At 39.5% G+C, this 27,897-nt stretch overlaps 2 protein-coding genes across 2 annotated transcripts in view; one reads left to right on the top strand and one right to left on the bottom strand.

Moving 5' to 3' along the window:
- ADAMTS12 (ADAM metallopeptidase with thrombospondin type 1 motif 12) overlaps positions 1-27,897 on the bottom strand; it is a 376,425-nt gene that overhangs the window by 254,708 nt on the left and 93,820 nt on the right. The window lies entirely within an intron of this gene.
- Positions 8,592-9,212, top strand: LOC133046440 (thymosin beta-4-like). Its single transcript, XM_061129266.1, has one exon. It carries the CDS (start codon positions 8,659-8,661, stop codon positions 8,791-8,793), a length of 135 nt encoding a protein of 44 aa, XP_060985249.1. The 5' UTR covers positions 8,592-8,658; the 3' UTR covers positions 8,794-9,212.

Here is a 27,897-nt window from a genome sequence, read left to right as displayed (position 1 = left end):
AAACAGATTTCCCCTGAAGCATCCAGAAGGAATGTGACCCCAAGGACACTCATTAGTCACGAACTCCAGAACTTGTTGTTTTAAGCCACTGCGTTTGTAGTGATTTGTGACAGCAGCCTCGGGAAACTCATACATGGGAGACTGGTCATGGGACTAGGTTACCAAAGTGAACCCCACTGAAGGAGTCTAGGAAAGGGAAGTCAAGAAGGTTGAGGATCCATGAGGTTAAGATGTTCATCTTGACTTGCAGCTAAAAAGACCCTTCACACTGTGACCCCAGTATATAACCAACCATTTCAGGAAGCAATGCTTCCCTATTTTCCTATGTAGGTGGCATTCTGATACATTCCATTTTGTTTTAATCAATTTAAATCCTGGTTCTAAAACACTAAGCTGATTTCACATTCATGTAATGGATCACAACTTGCAGATCCAAAAACAGATATGGTGGGGAGAACTTGGACTTTATTGCTAAATCTGAATCTGAGTTCTTATTCTGGTTCTATGCTTGCTTCCTATGTGACCTTGGTCAAAGTGGCTGACCGATGAGTCCCAGGTCATTCTGATGAGAAATGGAGAATGCCCAATTGCTAAAGCTGTTAAGAATAAATGAATTGTGAGGAAGCACCTATTACAATGGCTGGCATGTAGCATTAATTCAAAAATAGCAGCTTCTTGTAAAATCAGAGACTCTTAAGATACTTCAAGGGTCAATTTTTCAGTAGATAGTGGAATTGCTTCCTCACCTCCACTCATCCATGCTATAAATGTTCTTTTAATGAGAAAAGCTATTTCTCAAGGCATCCACTATTGCTAAACTAATTATTAAAAATCTCTTTCCTTTATGGTGTGTGTGCCATAACTTCCATTCATCATCTTAGTTCTGCCTTGTGGAGCTATACCAGAATATGTCTAATATCATTATACATAAAAGATGCTTGCACCTTGGAAGAAAAGCTATGACAAATCTAGATAGCTTATTAAAAGGCAGAGACATCACTTTTGCCAACAAAGGTCCATATCATCAAAGCTATGGTTTTTCCAGTAGTTTTTCCATGTACAGATGTGAGAGTTGAACCATAAAGAAGGCTGAGCACCAAAGAACTGATGTTTTTGAACTGTGGTGCAAAACAAGGGACTCTTGAGAGTCGCTTGACTACAAGGAGACCAAACCAGTCAAAGTCAAGTGACCTTCAGTCAATCCTGAAGAAGTCAACCCTGTATATTCACTGGAAGGACTGATGCTGAAGCTCCAATACTTTGGCCACCTGATGCTAAGAGCTGACTCATTCAAAAAGCCTCTGATGCTGGGAAAGATTGAGGGCAGGAGGAGAAGGGGGTGACAGAGGATGAGATGGTTGGATGACATCATCGACTCCATGGACACGAGTTTGAGCAAACTCCGGGAGATAGTGAAGGACAGGGAAGCCTGGCGTGCTGCAGTCCATGAGGTCTCAAAGAATTGGACATGACTTAGTGACTGAACAACAACAAAATACCTAATACATACATAAGTATATTGGATAATATTTATCATGTGCCACTAAGACGTCTCTTTTCAGCCTAAATATTTGTACTTCCTTCAACCATTTTTCATTTCTTATTGTGCTAATCCTTCAGCAACCTGGTTAAGCTCCTTGAAATAGTACTACAGCTTGTCAAAATCTCTCTAAAAATCATGCCAGAATTGGACATTGAGATCCTAGCACTTCAATGCCATCAACTTTGGAGAAATGAAATAGTGGGAAAAGTATATATATTTTCTTCCTTCACAATAATCAAATTCTTCAGGGGAGAAACTGGTGAGGCAAAAATGTGGTCTAATAAGAACTTACTTATTTTACTAGGGCTTAAAGAAATGATCTATTTTCTCTAGGGAGTTAAATGAAGGGCCAGGAAATAGGCTTCCGAATTGGGGGAACACAGTAACAACACTGAGGACAGAGTGTCTCAGTACTCCCTGAAGTTCAGTAAATTTTTTTTCTTAAACATGGTCCTGAGTTGACTAGACATCTCCTTCATTAGAGTTCTATTTCCCTGACATTCTGACCCTTATTTCAGCATTGAGGTGCAGAGGGCCAGTAAACAGTTTATGGCAGTGCTGTTTGGGATATGAACAGACCACACCAAAACTAGCCCTCTGTAAAAACAGTTCAATTTCTCTGCAAAATGTGCAGGCAATACCTCGACATTACCGCAGGGGAAAAGTAGGTCTAAGAGTACAGTGAGTAGTTTGTTTGTTTTTTTTTCCTGCTGCATTGCAGGCAGATACTTTACCAACTGAGCTATCAGGGAAGCCCTTCAACGTTTTACTTAGAAGAATTTCAAAAGTACAAAAACCTCAAAGAACAGTAAAATAAACATCCATACAGTTGCACTTGGATTAAAAATACTAATATTCTGCCACTTTTGAAATATATAGGCTGTACTATTTGAAAAGTAACTTGCAGACAGGATGGCAATTCAGCTTTAAATACATGAGCAAGCCTGTCCGAAGAAGCACATAACCACAGGTCCATTACCTCTCCTAAGAATTAGCAATCATTGTACATAATCCTAATTTCATTCCATGTTCAAATTTCCCATGTTGTTCCCCCCAAAATCTTATAGAGTTATTCAATTGTTTCTTTATTTCTTTGTTTGTAATCTAGAACTAGTTGAGTTTAATACAATGCATTTTGGTTGTTTCATAATAAATTTAAAAAAATAGTCGTGTACATCAATCACACAAGTTTAAAAAGCTGAATGTTTTTTTAAAGCTGAATATTTTTAAAGCCTGTTATGAAAAACAATAATATTTTGTTCCACCTCTCCCAATCCCCAAAGGTAATGATTCTTGACTCTTTAACTTTATTCTTCTGTAAGTTATCTCTATGTTTTCTAAATAACATGCTGTTATTTTTAAAAATCAATTTTAGGCAATATCTAAAGTATTGTGCCTGCTATAATAGATGAGGACTGGCTTCCTTACACAACACCCATGCCATTTTCTCAATATCATTACTTCTGTCAAACCAGTAGAGATGACTGCTATTTGGTCGCTAAGTCGTGTCTGACTTTTTTGTGACCCATGAACTATATGGCCCATCAGGCTCCTCTGTCCATGGGATTTTCCAGGCAAGAATACTGGAATGGGTTGCTATTTCCTTCTCCAGGGGATCATCCCGATGCAGGAACTAAACCCGTGACCCCTGCACTGCAGGTGGTTCTTTACCACTGAGCCACCAGGGAAGCCACATAGATAACTGTAGTTCCGTTTCTAAAACAACGTAAAGGCAAACCTGAAACTTAGCCAATAAACACTGATACAACTTACTGACCAGTATCTCCTCTATTAGGTTGGTCTCCAAGCCACACAGGGTACTAGTATTTCCTTTAGGTACAGCCATTTGTTTTCCTTGGAATTTCTACTTGTTTTACTTTTCTTATTGTGCTGCCTTCCTATTATAATAATCCATTATTTTTAAATCCCCAATGTATAAGGCACTGTTCTATGGACTCCTGTTTTTTCTTGGAGATATCCCCTGGAGCTCTCCATCTCTCGGCTCCTGCCTCAGTTCAGTTCAGTCGCTCAGTCGTGTCCGACTCTTTGCCACCCCATGGACTGCAGCACACCAGGCCTCCCTGTCTATCACCAACTCCCAGAGTTTACTCAGACCCATGTTCATTGAGTCGGTGATGCCATCCAACCATGTCATTCTCTGTCATTCCCTTCTCCTCCCGCCTTCAATCTTTCGCAGAATCAGGGTCTTTTCAAATGAGTCAGTTCTTCAAATCAGGTGGCCAAAGTATTGGAGGTTCAGCTTCAGCATCAGTCCTTCCAATGAATATTCAGGACTGGTTTCCTTTAGGATGGACTGGTTCAATCTCCTTGCTGTCCAGGGGACTCTCAAGAGTCTGCTCCTGCCTAGAGGTTCACAGTTCTGCTCTGGGCTATGGATGCTATGCAGGGACTTCCTTTGATCATACCTCCAAGTTAGAGCCACTGATTTTTTGGTTCTCACATTTTTATATTTCTTCTAGCACCCATTTTTAAAAGTCAGAAGTTTTCCTAAACATCAGTCCTTTCTGAGTGTCCCCTTCTTCTCTCCCCAAAAGGTTTATGGTCATCTCTTGACCTATGCTATTTAAAAATTTTCAAATTTATATGCCTTTGAGTGACTCTTCTCTCATCCATTGTATGGGACACTCAGTGGTCCGTCTCACTCTGGTTACTGCATTTTTCAGCTCTTCAGTTATGAAAAATACTCTTGGATGTTGGACCTTCTGGATTGCTCCTCCATTTTCCTTATTTTTTCTCCCATCTTTTCTAACTCTTACTCTTCTTTATCAGTTTTGTGGGAGATGATCTTGACTTTATCTTCCAACATTTCTATTGATTTCTTATAAATTGCATCAATCTCTTTTTTCTCATTTCTGGCCTCTAGCTGTTCCTTTTTCACAGTATCATCTTCTTGTTTTATGGGCACAATCAACTCTAGAATACTTCTAAGGACTCTCTTTTTGGGTTTCATGGCTTGCCTATTGGTTTGTTGCATTCCTTCATGTTTCCTGCATCTGATTTTTCCAAAGTTAATTTTTCCTGTTTACACTGCTCTATTGCTTTCTTATTGGAAGCTTTCCTAAAATGTCTTGACCTCCTTGTCCATCCGCCCACATTTATGAGGGAACGCTGAAAAGTTGGTGAAGTGCTCTGTGTATGTATGGAGGACTTTTGACTGTTTAAGTGAGGGGTCTGATAGGTGCCTAATCTGTGTGGCTGGAGGCTTTCCTAAATGCCAGAATGTAATGGTGGTTTTGGGGGGACCACTTAATTCATGCAGAGAAGCAAAGTCTAGCCTGTGGCTTAGGGGACAGACATCTGCCTGCAGTAATTCTGCTTAGAAGCAGACAACCATTCTATTTTCAGCCCCATGCCTTCATCCTCCCTGCCCTCCATATATCCAGCACTTCTAAGTCCCAAAATGCTTTGTGGTCAAATCAACTTTCTTATTGTCTATATCCCACCTGTATGTACAGTCTGGGGTCAGGCTCACTTGGCATGAAATATCGGTTATTACTTGTCCCACTTTCCATCCTCTGGAATTTTGTCTAAATATCATATCCTAAAATAGCTCCTCTCTTATTCTCCATTATTATTAGGAAGGTAAGGAAACCTATTGTTCCACCTGTCACTTTTTGATGGTTCCAGAAATATTCAAAATAAAAGTAATTAGATTAATAAGACATACTTCTAACAGATTTAAATAAACAATGAATAAACCTTCACACCAACATCAAAGAGATTATAACACTGAAACTCACCCTTTTTTTAACTCAGGAAAATAAGTCTACTTTTCTTTCAATTTGCCATTTGAAACTATTTATATCTCAAATAATTCATAATACAGAAATGATAAGTGGCATAAAACATTTTAAAAATCCCTATCAAAAGAATAATTATACACTAAATAGAATAATTTTACACTGAAATAACATGGCATTCTTATCAAAATCTATGCAGCACAAACAATTTACTTAATTCTGGAAAACATATGCTGAATTCTATAGAACTTTCTGAAGCACCTAAGTGATAACTAAAGTTTACTCATCATTTGTGACCTTGCAGTAAACTCAACCTTGATGAGGGTGATATTCTTGGAGATGAATTGGCCTGAAACAAACGTCAATCTGTCTGACAATTTACGACCTACCAAATTACTAATGATAGTAATTGTAGGCAAAGTACAAAGGTATAATCAAGAATTTCTGATCACAGCAAAAACACCAAGATAAGGGTTATTTTCTCTTCTATACTTTTTCTATAACTCCCAAAGTGACTATATTTGATATAATATACATGTACATATATATATATATATGTTATGTGTATGTATATATATAAAACACATATATACATTTGATATATATTTCTCTTATAAACAAAACAATTATTTTTAAACTTGACCAGTGGCTATCTCTATGTGACACATTTATTTAATAAAATTAAAAGTACAAACTTCTTTCCCTGTAAAGAAGAATTACAGGAAATGTAGGTGGATATTCTTCACTCCAGGAAGCGGCACTGAACTCCCCCTATCCCAACCCTACCTTTAGTGTAGCCTGTGTTTGGTGACTTGGTTTCCTAGAGAGGGGTACTGAAAGGGAAGAAAAAACAAGAACTTTACAATGGGGAATCATGGGGAATCAGTGCTACTCCACTCAGGCAATGAAGGAAAGCATCATCAGTGATTAGTTATATGACAGCATATGCCCTTGATACGAGGTCACAAGAAGGGCACTTTATCTCTGTTGTGGCCTTCCCCAAAACCCAGTCTGCTGCTGCTGCTGCTGCTAAGTCGCTTCAGTCGTGTCCGACTCTGTGCGACCCAATAGACGGCAGCCCACCAGGCTCCTCCATCCCTGGGATTCTCCAGGCAAGAACACTGGAGTGGGCTGCCATTTCCTTCTCCAATGCATGAAAGTGAGAAGTGAAAGTGAAGTTGCTCAGTCATGTCCAACTCTTCGCTACCCCATGGACTGCAGCCTACTAGGCTCCTCCGTCCATGGGAGCTTCCAGGCAAGAGTACTGGAGTGGGGTGCCATTGCCTTCTCCAAAACCCAGTCTAACCATGAGAAAAGTGTTAGGGAAACTGACAAAATATCCCTCAAATTGCCAAGGTCCTCAAAGCCAGGCTAAGCCGAGGAGACTGTCAAAGTCCACAGAAGACTTTGGTGATATGATGACTAAAATGTGATGTGGGGTCCTGGGTGGGGTCTTAGAACAGAAGACTGATGTCAGGGGCCACTAGTGAGCTCCACAGAAAGTGTGCTGTTTAGTTAATAGAAATGTGTCAATGTTGGTTCCTTAGTTGTGACAGATACGCCATAGTATCATTAGATGTTAATAAGAAAAACTGGGGCCGGGTATACAAGAACTATAGGTACGTTTTCTGCAAATCTAAAACTGCTCTAAAATAAAGAATATCCTTTAAAAAAAAATATCCTTTTAAAAATCACAGACAACTGTGTTATAATTGATGGAAGGTGAATCCTAATCAAAATCTGGAAAGAGAAATTAAAATGTTTCCTCTGTAAAGTTGGGCAATTCTTCTGTCAATATGGTCCCATCCTATAACAGTTAGGTAGACACTCTCACTTCAGAGGAAGAAAGAAAGGACAGACTCTGCATTTTAGGAAATTGTAGATTGAGAGGCTCAGAGGTGCACACTTTTGATCCCAAATTCCAATCCTCTGGAGAAGGAAATGGCATTCCATTCCAGTATTCTTACCTGGGAAATCCCATGGACAGAGGAGCCTGGCAGGCTACAGTCCATAGCATCGAAAGAGTCAGACATGACTTAGCAACTAAACCACCACAACTGTCACTTATAAAAGTATTTCCTAAATGACTGGTTGAGGACTTCTCTGGAAGACCAGTGGTTAAGATTTTATGTTTCCAATGCAAAGGGTATGGGTGCAACTACAGGTCAGGAAGTCACATGGTGTGGCTAAAAAAAAAAAAAGAAGAAGAAGAAGAGCTTCATTTTCTCAATAACTCATTTAAATAATGAAAACAGTTTGTGCACAAAGATATCCATTACTCCATTATTTATAATGATGAGTAATAGGACACAACCTAAATGATGAGTAACAGAGGACTGGGAAGTAAATTGTACAGTATGTATAGAATGGGACATTATGCAGCAAATAATGTGTTAGGTTTTTAATGATACCAAAAATATTCATTATATGAGATTAAATGAAAGAATACAAAATTGTACATTCAGCATGCTTTCAGTTATGTAGAAATACAGATAAAATACAGGAAAGAAATATATCTTTTAATGTCAATCACAGTCATTCCTGACTAGTTGGATAATGGTTTTCTCTTTTATATTTTTGCTGAAAGCTCTGAATTTGCCACATTGGATATGTTATTTCATGTATGGTAAAATAAAGTGATCTTCAAAACATTTGCTAGTGTTTTCCTTCATACAATTCAATTACACATAATTTTTGTTTTCCTCATTGGGCCTTTCTGAATTTTTCTAATCTCTATATTCGCACGTGATACTTCAAAAACCAGATAGAAAGTATAAAATGTTTTATTATACTCTGTAAATGGGTTGAGTGGTAACATACATTTTAGCTAAGGAAAAAATTTGATGCATCTTGAGTGCTTAAAACCACCCTCATCCTCACCCTTACTTATACACAGAGTATGATGCTTGGGGATATTTAATTTGGCCGAGAGATTTTAATTGAAGTGCTTTTAAAATACATTCTGTTCCTGATGTCAGTCATCAGTTTGTCCAATTACATTGCTAATTGCAGTCCACAGGTGAGGTGGGTGAGAGCAGGAAAGAGCGGGTAGGGCTGGAGAACGTGAATGTGCACGGAGAAGAAGACAGGGAAGAGGGAAAGGACAAGCACACTGGAAAAGAAGAGAAGGGAAAAAGAATTACAGAAAAAGAGGGAAAGGAAAGAGTGGGAAGGATGGAAAGAAGACGAGAGAGAAAGAGCAAAACGTGTACCGCTCTCAAATCTAGGAAGTGGGAAAATACCTGAAATAAATTCACTAAAAGGCAGTTAAGAATACAGGCTTAGCACTCGGCAGCGGCCACAGCGCAGACCAGACTTCACTCGCTCGCAGCTCGCTCCGCGCCCTCTGCAACAATGTCTGACAAGCCCGATATGGCGGAGATTGAGAAGTTCGATAAGTCGAAATTGAGGAAAACGGAAACGCAAGAGAAAAACCCACTGCCTTCGAAAGAAACGATTGAACAGGAGAAGCAAGCAGGTGAGTCGTAATGAAGCGTGCGCCGCCAGTATGCACTGTACATTCCACAAGCATTGCCTTCTTATTTTACTTCTTTTAGCTGTTTAACTTTGTAAGATGCAAAGAGGTTGGATCGAGTTTAAATGACTGTGCTACCCCTTTTCACATCAAAGAATGGAGAACTACTGACAACGTAGGCCGCGCCTGCCTCTCCCATCTGCCTATGTGGCTGGCAGGGAAGGAAAAGAACTTGCATGTTGGTGAAGGAGGAAGCTGGGTGGGACGACAGTGAAATCTAGAGTAAAAAGCTGGTCCAAGGTGTTCTGCGGGCTGTAAAATGCAGTTTAATCAGAGTGCCATTTTTTTGTTGTTGTTCAAATTTTAATTATTGGAATGCACAATTTTTTAATATGCAAATAAAAAGTTTTAAAACCTGAAAAAAAAAAAAGAATACAGGCTTAGAAATGTCCTTAAGTCAGTAGATAAAGCAACAGGGTTTATCAGGTACCAACTATGTTTAAAAACATTTAATAGCTGTGAGAAAATGTCCTGCGGAGGTGACCACGCATGCCTGTGCTGGTCAATATCCAAGAGCGGTGTGTGAAATGAGACATACAGGTTGTCCCCACGCTGTCTTCCGAGCGGCTTGTCCTGCCCAGTAATGTGGCTCCAGGCCTCTCGCCCACCTCCACTTCCTCTCTGTTTCACTTGTTTACCTCGCAACACAATAGGGAGAAGTGTAGCTAATTTTTGAAAAGCCACTCTCTAAAGCTGGAAGGGAGCTTTTGAAGACAACTGTCAGCCACAAGGAAATAACACCAGTAAGCTGTTGGAGGCTTTGGGTGATCAAAAATCACCATTTTAAAAGTCCTTCTGATCCATAAAGAAAGGGAAATTCTTACTAAGTATTTTCTGAGTGTTTCACTTGCCAAGGTACTAGTTTTCAATCATATTTAATTGATGCAGGAGAATTGTACATTGCCTGCTCTATAATTTTCAGGACATTGAAAAAGGAAAATGCAATTACTGGACAGTATACAATCATGCTTCCCTTACAGGGTTTATGGTTATTATTCTGACTAAAAGATTTTTTAAATGTCTGTGCTTTTCATTTTATAACATATTGTGGGTTTTAGTAGTAATTCATTTGACTTAAATGCTCCTCATGAGAAAATAGAATGCCACTTATTTCCATGTTCAGGAACATTTAGTGGTGCAATAAAAAACTACCCAAGCTATATACTATATAAAATGCATACTGTTTGAAAGAAGACAATAAGAAAATAAAACAATATATGTATGGTAGGCAAAATCACGCCCCCAAAAGATATCCACATCCTAACTCCCAGTAACTGTGAATATGTAGATTATACAGCAAAGATTAAGACTGCAGATGGAATTAACATTGCTCATCATCTGACCTTGCATTTGGAAAATTAGCCTGGATTATCCAGGTGGAACTGATGTCATCCAAAGGATTATTTTAAGCAGAAGAGGGAGGTAGACCGAGAGAGCCGGTAGTGTGAAAAAGACCCAGCCCCATGCTGCTGACTTTGAAGATAGAGAAATGGAGCCACGAGCCACGAATGCAAGTGACCTGTAGAAACTGTAAAAAGCAAGGACCTGACTTATCCTCACGTCTCTGGAAGAAATGCAATCCAGTTGATGCCTTGACACTGAGAACCATTTCAAACTACTGACCTCCAGAACTAAAAGGTAGGAAATGCGTGTTGCTTTAGAACACACAGCCTATGATAATTCATTAAAGAAGCAAGAAACTAATACAATACAGGTACATACCTATGTGCAAAGTCACTTCAGTCATCTCTGACTCTGCAGCCCCATGGACTGCAGTGCACAAAGCTCCTCTGTTCATGGGATTCTCTAGGCAAGAACACTGGAGTAGGTTGCCATTTCCTTCTCTTGGGGATCTTCCTGACTCAGGGATCAAACCCACGTCTCTTACATCTCCTGCCTTGGCAAGCGGGTTCTTTACCCTAGTGCCACCTGGGAAGCCCCATAGTTACATATATCAAGTGCCAAAGGAGAGGCTGCCAGCTAGAATGAGCATGCCAGCTCCAAATGAAAGATTACCTAAACTCTGATGGAAGCGAGTACTTAACCCTGAGATTGTTGAAAAGGGCTTACTTTGCTCCCTGGAAATTTTAGTTGCTTGATTCAGATTGAAGTGTTTGTAAGAAGCTAGAATGAGGCCACTGTATTCACCTTAAATCAATGACAGTGACAAGAATATCTCAGTCCCCAGAGTTTTTGCAAATCAGCACAAAGAAAATGTCAAGCTTGTTAAGATTGAAAACACAGTTTCTCTACTAGGAAGAAAAATTAGAGACAGCATTCAGATACTTTGTTGTCTTTCTAGAAATCTTAACATATATGATCTAGGGCTCTGAGGTGGAATGCAAGAGGTGAAAAGGAATGACACAGGAAGCTGGTCTAGCAATTAGGAGATGTGGTGTTACCCTGGTTTGTGACCGTAAGCAGTCATGCAATCTCTTGGATCTCAAGTTTTACAAGTGAAAAGTGAAAATGATAATACCTGCCCTGCCTTCTTCCTATGAATATCGTGAAAGGCAAACAAAACTATATATAAGAAGCTGCAAGTAATACACACACACACATATATCCCTCTAACATTTTAAGCTTAATAATTTCAATCATTTGTTTTCCTGCAAATCACAATTATGCTTTAGTAATATAGTTTTCTTTCAAATAAACTCATGCCTGGAGCTGGTGGCTGATTGCTTTTTTTTTTTTTTAATAAAGTGACAGTCTATCTGACACAAAGTCTCATCTATGGAAAGCATGAGCTCATGGTTTTAAACATGGCTTCATTCCAAAGGCTCCAAACACAACAATCTGTTAAACCTCAAGGGCATTAAAGAGGAAATGGCCTTTCTGTACGGGGTCCTGGTTGTTTCCAATTATGAACTGAGCACTGGAAAATGTGAAATCTGTGGGGAGCAAGAGAGCCCGTTCAGATCAAGTTTTAACCTTCCTGGAGCCCATTGGGAAATTGTGGGGACATTGCTGGATCCTCTCTCACCATTTTTTAATTGGTAACTTGCACATTGTTTGGGAGAAGGAGGAGTTTTCAACTGCCTGTGATTCAGCTTCTCCCAGGACATATTAGGAAATCTAAGTCAAAGTCATTCCAGCTTTCATTGATTATATGTCTACAGCTTCTCTGGGGTTTTGCAGCAATGTAATAATGTTTTATAAAGTGTTTCTCAAACCAGTCTGAAATGTAGATTCAAAAAAATTCAGGGGTCTAAGCAGATAGTCAGTTCTGGATTAGACCCAGGCAGGACAATTAAAATAAAGTTATTTCAGTTTCCCTGCCCTCAAATTGCATTCTTATCCTCTTTCCCCTGACATACGTGCACTTCTGATGTCATCTAGAAAGTCCTTTCCTGACCATGCAAACAAAAGCAGAGCTCCCATCCCACCACCCCCTGTCCACCCCACATCCTTTATTTTTCTTCAAAGCACTTACTACATACCCCTTATAGGCATATATTTACCAGTTTCTTCTTTTCTAACATCACTCTCCACACTAGAATCCAGTCCCATGATGGAAGGAGTTTGTATCTATTGTGTTCACTGTATATCTCCATTGCTTGGAATACAACTCAACACATGGTAGGTGTCCCACATATATCATATATCATATGATATATGCTCAGTGATGAATGTTGACTAATTGATGCCTAAAATCCACAGTTAGATCTTGACTCCTTTGACTTAAGGGAAATAAGGAATCTTTTTCCTGAAAAATAAATGACTTTGGAAGCAGTATCTTAGTAAGTTTTTCCATCTGTATGAATGAGTGGGTCTCAGTCCTTTTCTGGGAACAGAGGTTGATAAACCAGAGAAAAACTAAGAGACTCAGTATCCAAGTGGAGAGGCATTCACCGAGACATTAATTGTACCATTCTAAAGATATTATGTGGCTTCCCTGGTGGCTCAGTGGTAAAGAATCTGCCTGTCAGTGTAGGAGATGTGCATTCGATCTCTGGGTTAGGAAGATCCCCTGGAGAAAGAAATGGCAACCCATGCCAATATTCTTGCCTAGAAAATCCCATAGACAGAGGAGCCTGGTAGGCTACAGTCCATGGGATCATAAGAGTCAGACACGACTTCGCCATTAAACAATTACATTATTCCTCTTTCTTACTTTTGTGTGTATTCTAAATCTAACATGAGTAATTTGATTATTAAAAATTTTAACTAAAAAAAGAAATATCTCAAATAGGTACAAAAGGGGCTTCTGGTTTCTGGCTCTGCATAAAAGGAGCTTCAAAGTCACCACTCCATCCTAACACATAAAATGCTAAACAGACTGAAAAATCAACAACTCTTCTTGGATCCATAAGAGAAGGAAGGACACGGAGCAAACCACTGATTCTAAGACTGAAGGGACGGATGGTGAATACAGGAAGAAGCAGCTTAACGGAGCAGAGGCTCACGGGTGGAAACCACTGGGGGACCCAGTGCTAAGGTAGAAAAACCTAAACCGTTAATGATGAATTGCTGGAGGCTCAGGTGGACAAACCTGAGAGTTAACTCTAGGGGAATTCAATTACAGAAAAGTGTGAAATTGTTGGTCACTCATTCATCTCGGACTCTTTGCAACCTCATGGACTGTAGCCCGCTGGGCTCCTCTGTCCATGGGCTTTTCCAGGTAAGCATACTGAAGTGGGTTGCCATTCCTTTCTCCAGGGGATCTTCCCGACCAAGAGATCAAACCTGAGTCTCCTGCATTGCCGACAGTGTCTTTACCATCTGAGCCACCAGGACTCCCACAATACTGTGAGATTTACATCCAGGAGCTCAACCTAATTCCCACAGTAAGTATCAGAGAAACATCCTCTTGTGCTTCCATTATGGAGAAGGCAAAAAGGAATCATTTTGACATTTGTCACTCTGTTCTTCCTAACAAGACTTGCCCTCAGTAAGGTCCAGTAAACCAGGGCCTAACCTGCCAGGTATCATCAGAGCCTAACTGACCTTGGGGAAGGGAAATATCCAACTCTATAAACAGCTCAAGCCTTCCACATGACAGAAAGGAAATATTCAACTCCAGCCTACTCTAGTCATCCTGTCCCAACTAGAGGGAAAAGGAAAAAACTGAAAAACATCTGTGAAGTTTACAACCCAGAAGCGTTAGTTGTTGTTGCTGTTTGGTTGCTAAGTCATCTCTGACTCTTCATGACCCCATGGACTGCAGCACGCCAGGCTCCTCTGTCCCTCACCATCCCCTGGAGCTTGCCCAAGTTCATGTCCATCGAATCGATGATGCCATCCAGCCATCTCAGAAGCAGAGGCTCACTTAAACACTGATACATCTAAATGTCAGACTACACAATACTTGCTATTTTCATACCCCTTACCACCATATTACTAAAGGCCTGTTTACTGTAGTTCCTTAGCCTGATAAACAATGTCTACATATAAAAAAAAACACCCCAAAAATATAACTATTAATACATGAGGAGAATTACCCCAAAAGTATAACTATTAATACATGAGGAGATGGATATGTTAACCTGATGATAGTAATCATTTCACTATGTATATCAAAACATCAGGCTTATATCTTAGACATAAACAATTTTTTATTTTTTCAAAATTACAAGGCATACCAAAAGGCAAAAACATCATTTAAAGAGACAGAACAAGAATCAGAACCAGACATGGCAGAGATGCTGGAATTATCAGACCAAGAATCTTAAACACTCATAATTAATACACTAAAGAGCTCTAGTAGATCATGAAAACAGCATGCAAGAACAGATGGGCAGTATAAGCAGGTAGATGTAAATTCTAAGAAAGAACAAAAAATTGCTAAAGATAAAAAACACTAATAGAAATAGAGAATGACTTTGATGAGCTTATTAGCAGATTGAACATATGGCTGAAGAAAGAATTTTGAGCTTGAGGATACATCAATAGAAACCTCTAAAATTGAAAATCAAAGAAAGCAAAGACTGGAAGAAAAAAAAGACAGAATATCTAAGGACTGTTGGGACAATTACAAAAGATATAACATACACATAATGGGAATGCCAGGAGAAAAAAGAGAAAGGAACAAAAAAATGTTTGAAAAAATAATGACTCATAATTTCTCCAAAGTCATTAATGGGCTTCCCTGGTCGCTCAGATGGTAACATCAGACACAAAATCACAGATATAGGAAACTCAGAGAACATGCAGGATAAATACAAACAAAAATGAAAAAATGACACCTTGGCATATTAAAAAACACTTGATAAAGACTATCAATGAAAAACCTACAACTAACATCATAGTAAATGGTGAGAAATTTAAAGCTTTCCCACTAAGATTAGGTATAAGGCAAGCATGTCCTCTCTTACCACCCCTGTTTGACATTCTACCCGTCTAGCTAATGCATAAAGATTTCCCCAAAATAAAAAGTACACAGATTAATGAGGAAGAAATAAAACGGTCTTTGTTTGCAAATGACATAGCCATTTATGTAAAGAATCAAAAAACATCCTAGAACTGATGCATGATTATAGCAAGGTTGTGGGAAGCAAGTTAATATACAAAAGTCAACCACTTTCTCTTTCTTGCTGCTGCTTAGTCACTTCAGTTGTGTCCTTCTCTGTGTGACCCCACGGGCTGCAGCCCACCAGGCTCCTCTGTCCATGGGTTTCTCTAGGCAAGAGTACTGGGGTGGGTTGCCATGCCCTCCTCCAGGGGATATTCCTGACCCAGGGATCAAATCCGGGTCCCTTGCACTGCAGGCAGATTCTTTAACACTGAGCCATGAGAGAAGCCCAATCACTTTCTTATATACCAGTAACGAACAAATGAAATTTAAAATTAAAAACATGATACAATTTACATTAGCACTCTCAAAATGAAATAGCTTAGGTATAAATCTAATAAAATATATACAATACCTATATGAAGAAAACCCTGAAGAACAAAATCCAAGAAAAAAAATGGACAGACGTCCCATGTTCATGGATTGCAAGACTCAACTTTGTCAAGATATATGTTCTGCCCAACTTGACCCACAGATTCAAATGCAACCTCAATCAAAATTCCAGGAAGTTATATTTATGTAAGTCAACAAACTGATTTTAAAGTTTATATAGAGAGGCAAAAGACCCAGAATAGCCAACACAATATTGAAGGAGAAAAGCTGGACGAGTTGACACTACACAACTATAGTAGTCAAGATAATGTAGTACTATAGAAGAACAGACAATTAATGGAACAAAACAGAGAACCCAGAAACAGACCCACATAAACAGAGTCAACCAACCTTTAACAAAGAAGGAAAGGTAATCTTTTCAATAAATGGTACTGCTGGACACTGGCCTTATATCCTTCACAAAAAGTGACTCAGAATATACAATGGACATAAATTAAAATGTATAACTATAACATTCTTAGAAAATAACAAAAGAGAAAACTTAGATTACCTTGGGTATGATGAGGACTTTTTAGATACAATGCAAAGGCATGATCCAAGAAATAACTGATAAGCTGGTCTTCATTAAAATTAAAAATTTCTACTTTTCAAAAAAACCAATGTCAAGAAAATGAGAAAACAAGCTACAGATTGGGAGAAAATATTGTAAAAAAATACATCTGCTAAAAGATTGTTATCAAAAATATACAAAGAACTCTTAAGACTTAATAATTTTTTTTAAAAATCTGATTTAAAAATGGGCCAAAGACCTTAACAGAAATTACCAAAGAAGATATATAATGTTAAATAAGCATATGAAGAGATGTTTCCCATCATATGTCATTACAGAAATGCAAATTAAAACAACAAAATATCACTGCACACCTATTAAGTCACTCAGTCGTGTCCGGCTCTTTGTGACCTCGTGGACTGTAGCCCACCAGGCTCCTCTGTCCATGGGATTCTCCAGGCAAGAATACTGGAGTGGGTTGCCATTTCCTTCTCCAGGGGATCTTCCCGACCCAGGGATCGAACCCAGGTCTCCCGCATTGCAGGCAGATGCTTTAACCTCTGAGCCACCAGGGAAGTAGAATTGCCAAAATCTAGAACACTGTCAACATAAAATGCTGATGACCATATGAAGCAACAGAAATTAATTATTTCATTCTTGGTGTTTTCCCTGATAGCTCAGTTGGTAAAGAAACCACCTTCAATGCGGGAGACCCTGGTTTGATTCCTGGGTTGGGAAGATCCCCTGAAGACAGGATAGGCTACCCACTCCAGTGTTCTTGGGCTTCCGTTGTGGCTCTGCTGGTAAAGAATCCACCTGCAATGCGGGAGACCTGGGTTCGATCCCTGGGTTGGAAAGATCCCCTGGAGACAGGAAAGGCTACCTACTCCAGTATTCTGGCCTGGAGAATTCCATGGACAATCCATGGGGTTGCAAAGAGTTGGACATGACTGAGTGACTTTCACTTTCACTTAATGGTGGAAATACAGAATGGTCCAGTAACTTTGGAAGACAATTTGGTGGTACCTTATAATACTTAGACATACTTTTGTCATACAGTCCAGCAATCACACTCCGTGTTATTAGCCCAAAGGAATTGTAAACTTACGTCCACACAAAAACCTGCACTTGGGTACTTATAGCAGCTGTATTCATAATTGCCCAAACTGGGAAGTAGCCAAGATGTATTTTAGTAGATGAATGGATAAGCAAACTGTGGTCCATCCATACAATGAATTATTATTCAAAATGAAAAAGAAATGAACTAGCAAGCCATGTAAAGACATGGAATAAACTTAAATGAATATTACTAAGTGAAAAATATCAGAAAAGGCTATAGGTATGATTCCAGCTATATGACATTTTGGAAAAGGCAAAACTATGGAGACAGTAATACAATCAGTGGTTTCCAGAGACTGGATGTGGGGGGAAGGTTGAATAGGTGGAGCACAGGGGATTTTTACAGCAGTGAAAATTCTCTGTAAGATAACATAAGCGTGTACCTGTACATGTCACTACACATTTGTCCAAATCCATGGAATGTTCAAAACAAATAATGAACCCTAAGGTAAAAACAGTGAAGACTTCCCCAGCAGTCCACTAGTTGAGAATTCACCTTCCAGTGCTGGGGGCATGGATCCAGTCCCTGGTCGGGGAACTAAGATCCCACTTGCCACATGGCATGGCCAAGAAATAATTGAAAGAAAAAACTGTGGACTTTGAGCCATTATGATTGTTAATATAGGTTCTTCAATTGTAACAAATGTATCACTCTGGTGGTGGATGTCAACAGTTGGGTAGGCTATGCCGGTACAAGAAGGCATGTAGGAAATCTCTGTAGCTTTCTCTTAAAATTCTGCTGTGAACTTCAGTTCAGTTCAGTCGCTCAGTTGTGTCCAACTCTTTGTGATCCCATGAATCGCAGCACACCTGGCCTCCCTGTCCATCACAAACTCCCAGAGTTTACTCAAACCCATGTCCATCGAGTTGGTGATGCCATCCAGCCATCTCATCCTCTATTGTCCCCTTCTCCTCCTGCCCCCAATCCCTCCCAGCATCAGGGTCTTTTCCAATGAGTCAGCTCTTTGCATCAGGTGGCCAAAGTATTGGAGTTTCAGCTTCAGCATCAGTCCTTCCAATGAACACCCAGGATTTATCTCCTTTAGGATGGACTGGTTGGATCTCCTTACAGTCCAAGGGACTCTCAAGAGTCTTCTCCAACACCACAGTTCAAAAGCATCAATTTTTCGGCACTCAGCTTTCTTCACAGTCCAACTCTCACATCCATACATGACCACTGGAAAAACCACAGGCTTGACCAGATGGACCTTTGTTGGCAAAGTAATGTCTCTGCTTTTTAATATGCTATCTAGGTTGGTCATAACTTTCCTTCCAAGGAGTAAGCGTCTTTTAATTTCATGGCTGCAGTCACCATCTGCAGTGATTTTGGAGCCCCCAAAAATAAAGTCTGACACCGCTTCCACTGTTTCCCCATCTATTTCCCATGAAGTGATGGGACCAGATGCCATGATCTTAGTTTTCTGAATGTTGAGCTTTAAGCCAACTTTTTCACTCTCCTCTTTCACTTTCATCAAGAGGCTTTTTAGTTCCTCTTCACTTTCTGCCATAAGGTGGTTTCATCTGCATATCAGAGGTTATTGATATTTTCCCCAGCAATCTTGATTCCAGCTTGTGCTTCTTCCAGCCCAGCGTTTCTTATGATGTACTCTGCATATAAGTTAAATAAGCAAGGTGACAATATACAGCCTTGACATACTCCTTTTCCTATTTGGAACCAGTCTGTTGTTCCATGTCCAGTTCTAACTGTTGCTTCCTGACCTGCATATAGGTTTCTCAAGAGGTGAGTCAGGTGGTCTGGTATTCCCATCTCTTTCAGAATTTTCCAAGTGAACTTAGGACTACTCTTTAAAAAATTAAATTGCAAAAAAAGTTCTGAGTTTGTTTAATAGGTATACAGTTTCAGTTTTGCAAGATAATAAGAGTTTGGTAAATGGATGCACTCACAATATGAACGCACTTAAAGCCACAGAATGACCTATGTAAAAATGGTTAAGACAATAAATTTTATATTGTGTATTTTAGCACAATATAAAAAACTGCAAAAGAAAAAGAAAAGAAAAATCCATGTCCTTGGAATGAGAACTGTCAAATAAAATTATGTTGCAGACAGTCTTGCTGTCTCTTTCAATAAGTAAATTCTGTGTGGTTTTAATTTTAGACTCAGGAGCCATCTCCTTGCACATGAGCTACCATAACCTACCCAGACCAGAGATGGCAAAACTCTGGTCCACACGCTGCCACCTGCCTCACCTATGTGGCCCTGGGTTGTGTTCACAGCAGACACTGCTCTTCATTCTTGGCACACTGTCCAGACCGTCTACTCACGTTATGGACCCTCTCCACAGTGGTTTGAGCATCCTCTCTCAATTAATGAAATTTGAAATGAGAAATGAAACTTACTTACCATTGTAATCTGGACATAACTCTTCCTAAGGTGTTCTATTACTCATTTGGAAAACATATGGAAGGTCAGGAAATTGAGCAAAAATAATGGCAGAATTAAAAAATATATATATATATATATATATTTTAGGAAAAGAGATGGAAAAGATTTCCTGTGTGTGCCTTCATGCATACGTAATAAAGTATATGCATGTGAATGAAACATGAGATCCTCTTTCCCCAGAGTTCTTGAAAAGGAATCACTAGGCTGTATTTCATCCCTTTGCAAAATGAAAATCCTGTCTTAAAGGCAGCTCTGCATGACTTTTAAGACCTGAGCTAGCACTGGATACGTTTCCACTGGATTTGATTTCTTTTGAGCACCTACTCTTTGAAGTGCATTAAGATAAGCCCCACCACATGTGATGCATATATAAATAAGGCTTGTATATTGCCTTCTAGATACAGACATGAATAACTGTTAATTCAAAGCAGGCAATGAGAAGGAACAGATCCCATGCTGTGGAGGTACTAATGAGAAAGCAATTGATTCCATCTGGGAAGGTTTCACAAAGGAGGTGTCTGCGGTCTGGGCCTTGGAGAATGAGGAGTGCTTTACAGTCTGGGAATAGAATCATTTAGGCAGCTGAAAAGACTTTGCACAAAGTTCTGATATGAAAGGTAGAGGCATAGCCAGGATTCCAGCACAGAGAAGTTGTTCTTGACTGAATCTTCTGTTCTAATTCTTCTTTGTCCTTTTGAGAACAGCTTTCGCTACTTATCTTTTTGTTTGATGACATTTCAGGTTCTAAGGCTCATCCCTTTTTGAATTTAGGCTCAACACAGTAACTCTTTGGCCAACTTTCCAATAATTGGTCTACTCAACAGTAAGAACAGTCCGTTCTTGAGATTTGGGTTGGACCTTGGTAGAGAAGTATTCACAGCTTTAAGAACCATACGCCCTTTAGTTTTCATTCTTCTCCTTTAGGGAGTTTAAAGTGAGAACTGGCTGCTGATGAGTGAAATATGGTCCTTATAAAATGAAAACCTGCTGCCAAACAATTTATGTTCTGGTGTGTACTCTGGATCAGGGGTCGCCATTCTCTGGACCTAATGATCTGAGGTGGACCTTGATGACCTGAGGTGGAGCTGATGTAATGATAACAGAAACAAAGTGCATAATAAATGTAATGTGCTTGAATCATCCCGAAACCATTCCCACCCTACCTGCCCCCCAAGTTTGCGGAAAAATTATCTCCCAGGAAACTGGTCCCTGGTGCCAAAAAGATCGGGGACCGCTGTTCTAGATGTACATGTGTGTCATCTACAGAGCCTCCTTTGTGGCTTGTCAGAGCTCCACCACTGTGGCCATCAAAATGATAATCCACGGCCTATTTTTCTATGGGAATTAGTAGTCACTAGACTCAGAATTACCTGCCTCCTAGTAGTAGCATGGACCTAAGTATATGTGTAAAACTGATAAGAAAACAGACCAAAAATATCATTTTTTTTGTCTACCCTTGCACCTTGTATTCTGCTTAACCCCAAGCAGATGTTGATGTTGAGTGATTTCTTTCCGGAAGCTAGCATAGCACTATAATCACTGAGCTACTGAAAAAGAATAGCTTTTGTTAAGATGCTGGTGTAGATGCACAAATAACCTTCAATTCTTTCTGCTGATGGGGAAAAATAGGGTTGAGTTGGCCCTTTATTAAGAGAAACATTGTTTGTTAAAAAGCGGCTGACCATCAAGCCTTGCCCTAGGAAAGCAGCTCACTGGGCTTTCTCTGAATCCACTATATCAGACTTTTAATTTCACACTAACATGATCTGAAATCATCACTTTCGTCTACCCAATCAAGAAGCATTTCTTAGTTGTTTGCTGTGTTCCAGCTTCTCCATCAGAGCCCTGAGAATGTAACACTGAACAAACTAGACATTCCCGTCCTTGTGAAGTTTACAGTCTAGTGAAGAACACAGATAATTAAATAAGCAATTAGCATGCATTGTAATAAAAGTCCCAATTAGGAATATGTGGGATTCTATAAGAGCACATGAGAGCCTAGAGTTTGCAGGAAACTGACAGAATAATTTGGCACCAAATAACATGTTTTGGGGTTGTTTGTATGTGGGTGAACTATCCTGGTTTTTTTCTAACCATGATTGAACATAATGTTATGAAAAATTACCCAAAACTTGGAAATAATGCAAAAGGATGATAACATGTCCTTGTGATTTCACACTGGCTCACTGTCAAACTGGCCTACTCAGAGGCTGCCTAATTCTCTAAAGGAATGTACTCTTACTTGAGTTACTTTTTACCTCTGATAAGAGTCTAGATTCTGTAAAGTTAGAATTAACTTGTAGAAGATTGAAAAACTGAAGTGACTTTTGTCCAAAAGAAATGCGAATAGTTACTTGTCAGTAGAGAAGAGAACCCTGAAGGTTAATTTTCACCGCCTTGTATAATATTAAACTGTTTGTATCTGGCTTGACTTTATAATCCCAGGATTCTCTTTTACCATTAGCTCTTACTTGTGCTTTTTTAAAAATTTATTTATTTTAATTACTTTACAATATTGTAGTGGGTTTTGCTATACATTGACATGAATAATGTGCTTTTGTTTTTAACCAGCTTTACTATGCTGCTGTTCCTGCTTTAATGAACTGAGTTTTTAAATTAAATTAATTAAATTATGTTTTCAACAGTGTCATAGTGTCACCTAGGGACCATAGGACACACTGAACTACTAAAAAAAAATAGACTTTGATCAAAACATATAGAAAAATTAATTCTAATGCTAAAAAAATTTTTAAGTTATTTCTATACTAGAAACAAACCAAAAATGAAGCAGTTCTATTCACAGTATCATCAAAAAGAATTGAAAAATTACAAATCAATTTTTAAACAGAGGTTCAGGATTTATACCCTCAAGTTTATGAAACATCATTACATCACTGAGATAAATTAAGAATCTCTAAAGAATTGGAAAACACACAATGTTTAAGGATTGAGGACACAGTTTTGGGAAATTCTCCCCAAACTGACCTATAGTTCAGCATCAGTTCAGTTCAGTTCAGTTGCTCAGTCATGTCCGACTCTTTGTGACCCCATGAATCTCAGCACACCAGGCCTCCCTGTCCATCACAAACTCCCGGAGTTTACACAAACTCATGTCCATCGAGTCGGTGATGTCATCCAGCCATCTCATCCTCTGTCGTCCCCTTCTCCTCCTGCCCCCAATCCCTCCCAGCATCAGGGTCTTTTCTAATGAGTCAACTCTTCACATCAGGTGACCAAAGTACTGGAGTTTCAGCTTCAGCATCAGTCCTTCCAATGAACACCCAGGACTAATCTCCTTTAGGATGGACTGGTTGGATCTCCTTGCAGTCCAAGGGACTCTCAAGAGTCTTCTCCAACACCACAGTTTAAAAGCATCAATTTTTTGGCACTCAGCTTTCTTCACAGTCCAACTCTCACATCCATACATGACCACTGGAAAAACCATAGCCTTGACTAGACGAACCTTTGTTGTCAGAGTAATGTCTCTGCTTTTTAATATGCTATCTAGGTTGGTCATAACTTTCCTTCTAAGGAGTAAGCGTCTTTTAATTTCATGGCTGCAATCACCATCTGCAGTGATTTTATCCCTATCAAAATTTCAAGTGAATTTTTTCTTGGAGAAGTTAAGGAGATTATCCTAAAATTTGTACTGAAATGAAAAATACCTAGAATGGCCAAAATAAGTTTTATAAAAAGGAACAAAGTTGGAAATGCAATCCCTTATTTCAAAGTTTACTGTGAAACTTCAGTGACAAAGACAGTGTGTGGTATTGGTGTAAGGAAGGATATCCAGATCACCAGAAGAGAATAAAGAGCTAAGAAATCAACCCTTACTCTTAAGTCAATTAATTTTTAATGAAATTGCCAAGGCAACTTAATGCAGAGAGAATAGGAAAACCAGAAAAGAAAATGGGGCTGAGACAACTGGATACCCATATGGAAAAGAATGAAGGTGGACACCTACCTCACACCATATGTCAAACTAAACTCACAGTGGATCACAGACCTAAATGCAGAAGTGAAAACTATGAGGAGAACATCATTGTGACCTTGGATAAGGCAAAAATTTTTCTTATATATAATGCCAAAAGCACAAATCATGAGAGACAAAGTTGATAAATTAAACTTCACCAAAATTTTTATATTAAAAAAATATCTTTTAGAAAACAAAAAAGCCGACACACACAGAAAACACGTGCACAATATCTGATAAAAGACTTGTACATAATGTGCGCATGTATGTATACACACATAAATACACATATGTTACACATAAGATTTTATATATTGTTGCTGTTGTTTAGTTGCTAAGTCATGTCTGAGTCTTTTGTGATCCATGGACCCACCCCTTTTGAGCCCACCAGGCTCCTCTGTCCATGGGATTTCTCAGGCAAGAATACTTACACACATACACACATACGTGTAAGTCAATAAGACAAGCCAATTACAAAATTGGCAAATCTGAATAGACACTTCAATAATGATCAGTTCCTACTAAACTCATAAAAAGGTGTTCAACATCATTAATTATTAGGGAAATACAAAAGAAAACCATAATTTTATACTACCACATACCCACCTGCACCCATCTTGAACATCTGTTTAAAAATTTATTTGTAACTTTTCAATTCTTTTTGATGATACTATAAATAGACATTTTAGTTTCATTTTGGGTTTGTTTCTAGTATAGAAATACTTTTTTAAAAAATTTCAGCATTACAATTAATTTTTCTATAATAAAGATTGAGGGCTGGAGGAGAAGGGGGAGACAGAGGAGGAGATGGTTGGATGGCTGCAGGGCAGCCTGGCATGCTGCAGTCCATGGGGTCACAAAGAGTTGGACACAACTTAGTGATTGAAAAAGACAAGAATTTAAAGATCTAGGAATACTAAGTGTTGGCTAGGATCTGGAAAAACCAAAACCCACAAATAAGGCTGGTGAAAAGGTAAAATGGCACAATTAACTTGGAAAAAGGTTTGGCAAAGGTTTGCTCAGAAGACTAAACATGCTTTTCATATAACCAAGCAATTCCACTCCTGAGTATCTATCCAAGAGAAAAGAAAACATATCGACACAAGGCCATGTCTGCAAATATCTACAGCAGCATTATCCACAATAGCTCAAAACTGAAAACAATCCAACATCCATCAGTTGGTGAACAGATAGGCAAATTATTACATATCAATGCAGTGAAATATTGTTCAGCAAGAAAAAGAACAAACCACTTATAAATGCAAAAACAAAGATGGACCTCAAAAATATTATGCTAAATGAAAAGAGCCAAACACAAAAGACTACATCTGTATGATTCTACTCTACAAAATTTCTTTAAAATGCACATCTCTTAGAAAAGAGAATTTGCCCTGAGCTAGGATGGGAATGAGAACTGACATGCAAATAGGCAAGAGTGAGCTTTTAAGTGTTACAGAAATATTCCAAAACACATTCTGGTGATGACTCAACAACTGCATAAATTTACCAAAAATCTCTGAACTGTACAGTTAGAGTAGGTAAATTGTATAGCATATAAATGATACTTCAATAAACCTACCAAAAAAACATTTCTAAAATCATAATTTCCTTTTTTGGGCTAGGGGTTCTCCAATGAGGATAGACAGGGATGGGTGTGGGGTAGTGAGGAATATAGGAGGCAGCATGTTAGAATTATCTAAGAAGTTTTTTTGTAGCATACATATATTTGTTCTTCCTTGCATATAATACTAGAAATCAAAGAATATCATCATCTATTATGGGAAGGCTATATACAGTTTGCAAACACTCCCTCAAATGACTCTGATATACATGACCCACATAAGTACCCCTGAGAATCTCTTCTTGATCAGATTGGGTCCCAGGAGTCTATGTTTTCAATAAGCAAAATGAGTGTAAGTTTAAGAGACTCTGCCCCACGTTCTACAAGGCTAGCAACCTTCAGCATTGTGGCAGGACACAGTGGGATAAATGATACTCTGGAAAGACCTATATTCTGATCCTCTTTTAATCACATCTACCCATCCACCCAGCATTTGCAGTCACCTCCACTGCCAGACACCAGAGACAGCCAATATCTAAAGACTTTAATGAATTAAACCAACAATGAAGACTTCCAATTCCCCCTCTTTGGTGGGGATTCTTGTCCCTGGAAAGGAATCTCTCTGAGCTCAATAACAAGAAGGCCAACCATTTTGCTATGATTATGACCTAATGGTACTCGTGACATATGTTAGCGATGAGACAATCTGCTCCATTTGTGCTTATTTGTGGTCCTCTACATAGCATATTAAAAAGCAGAGACATTACTTTGCCAACAAAGGTCCGTCTAGTCAAGGCTATGGTTTTTCCAGTGGTCATGTATGGATGTGAGAGTTGGACTGTGAAGAAAGCTGAGCACCGAAGAATTGATGCTTTTGAACTGTGGTGTTGGAGAAGACTCTTGAGAGTCCCTGGGACTGCAAGGAGATCCAACCAGTCCATCCTAAAGGAGATTGGTCCTGGGTGTTCACTGGAAGGACTGATGCTGAAGCTGAAACTCCAGTACTTTGGTCACCTGATGTGAAGAGTTGACTCATTAGAAAAGACCCTGATGCTGGGAGGGATTGGGGGCAGGAGGAGAAGGGGACAACAGAGGATGAGATGGCTGGATGGCATCACTGACTCGATGGACATGAGTTTGTGTAAACTCCGGGAGTTTGTGATGGACAGGGAGGCCTGGCGTGCTGCGATTCATGGGGTCGCAAAAAGTCAGACATGGCTGAGCAACTGAACTGAACTGAACTGAGGTTGAGAAGTGCTTTGCATGATTATGAGACAGTGAGGCCATACTTCCCCTATGTTTTTTCCTTCAAAGCATTTTGTCATTTCTTAGTCAAGAGAAGTTTCCCATTCTTGGAAGAAGTTAGGCAACACAAAAAATATACAGTATTTGCAGTCACCACCTACTGCTTTATTTTCCTGATTGTCAGGTTTGCCAAAAAGAAAAAATCAGATTGCTAGAGATGAAGGCTAAATGTTCCTATTATTTTTAGAAAAAGTACAGCTTTGTAAGAGAGAGAGAACATGAGGGCTTAAACAAAATCAAAGTGCTATCCATCCAAGGTGCACAGCGAGCTCTGTGCATGTCAACAAGGTTCCAGTCTAGCAAACTGCCTGAGGTCTCTACCTTGTTCAGCATTGTGGACAAAAGCTTCAGTGTTCACATGAAGGCTGGTTCATGATGACTGCATGTTTCTTGAGAGAAGAAAGCAACTATGGGCACTTTAATTACGTAAAGGTGCTTTGGTGGTGACATGAGTCATCAAAAGCGCAAATTGAATGGCATCAAGCTGAAAGGACCCCCGTGTTGTGGTCCATCCTTGAAGTGTTAGTCACGCAGTTGTGTCTGACTTTTTGAGAACCCATGGACTATAGCCCACCAGGCTCCTCTGTCCATAGGATTCTCCAGGCAAGAATACTAGAGTGGGTTGCCATGCCCTTCTCCAGGGGATCGTCCCAACCCAGGGATCGAATCTAGGTCTCCTGCATTGCAGGCAGATTCTTTACCATCTGAGCCACCGGGGAAGCCTGTGGGTCCATCGTTAGGAAGGCCTGTTTCCTGGTTTCCACATCAGCTGCCCACACCGAACCCTCCCATGTCCTGGTGGGACCCTCAGACAGGACCACTCCTAGGAATCATTACTACATCACTGTGGGGTACAGAGAGTCTCCTGTATAGAAAAGAGAGTGATAATTTTTTCAACATTTTACAAAGACTCTGGGAAGCAGGACTGGAAACAGCTGTTTTCTTCTGACTCTTCAGGAAGAATTAAACACTTACTGAGGACCTACCACATGTAAGGGAGAACTCCAGGGCACAAGTTAGACAGACATAACACAGCCCCTGTCACCATGGAGCTCCCAGCTTCACTCCATGGGAGGGAACAGGGAACTCTTAGTCACCTCCAATCAAGATGATCTCATAAGGACGCCGATTAATTCCAGAGCAGATGGGGGCCCCTGTCCTGGCCTGGATTACCAGCTAATGGTTGTGGAGCATGTCCAGGTCCTTGCACTGCAATCTGTGCTGGGACACAAACACCTGCCCACGGATGGGTCCTTCTGAACAGTCATCAGCGGTTGCCATCACATAACAGAAACT

Source organism: Dama dama, chromosome 25, assembly GCF_033118175.1.
Source record: "Dama dama isolate Ldn47 chromosome 25, ASM3311817v1, whole genome shotgun sequence".
NCBI classification, from domain to species: Eukaryota; Metazoa; Chordata; class Mammalia; order Artiodactyla; family Cervidae; genus Dama; species Dama dama.
This window is presented reverse-complemented; position numbering and strand designations above follow the sequence as displayed.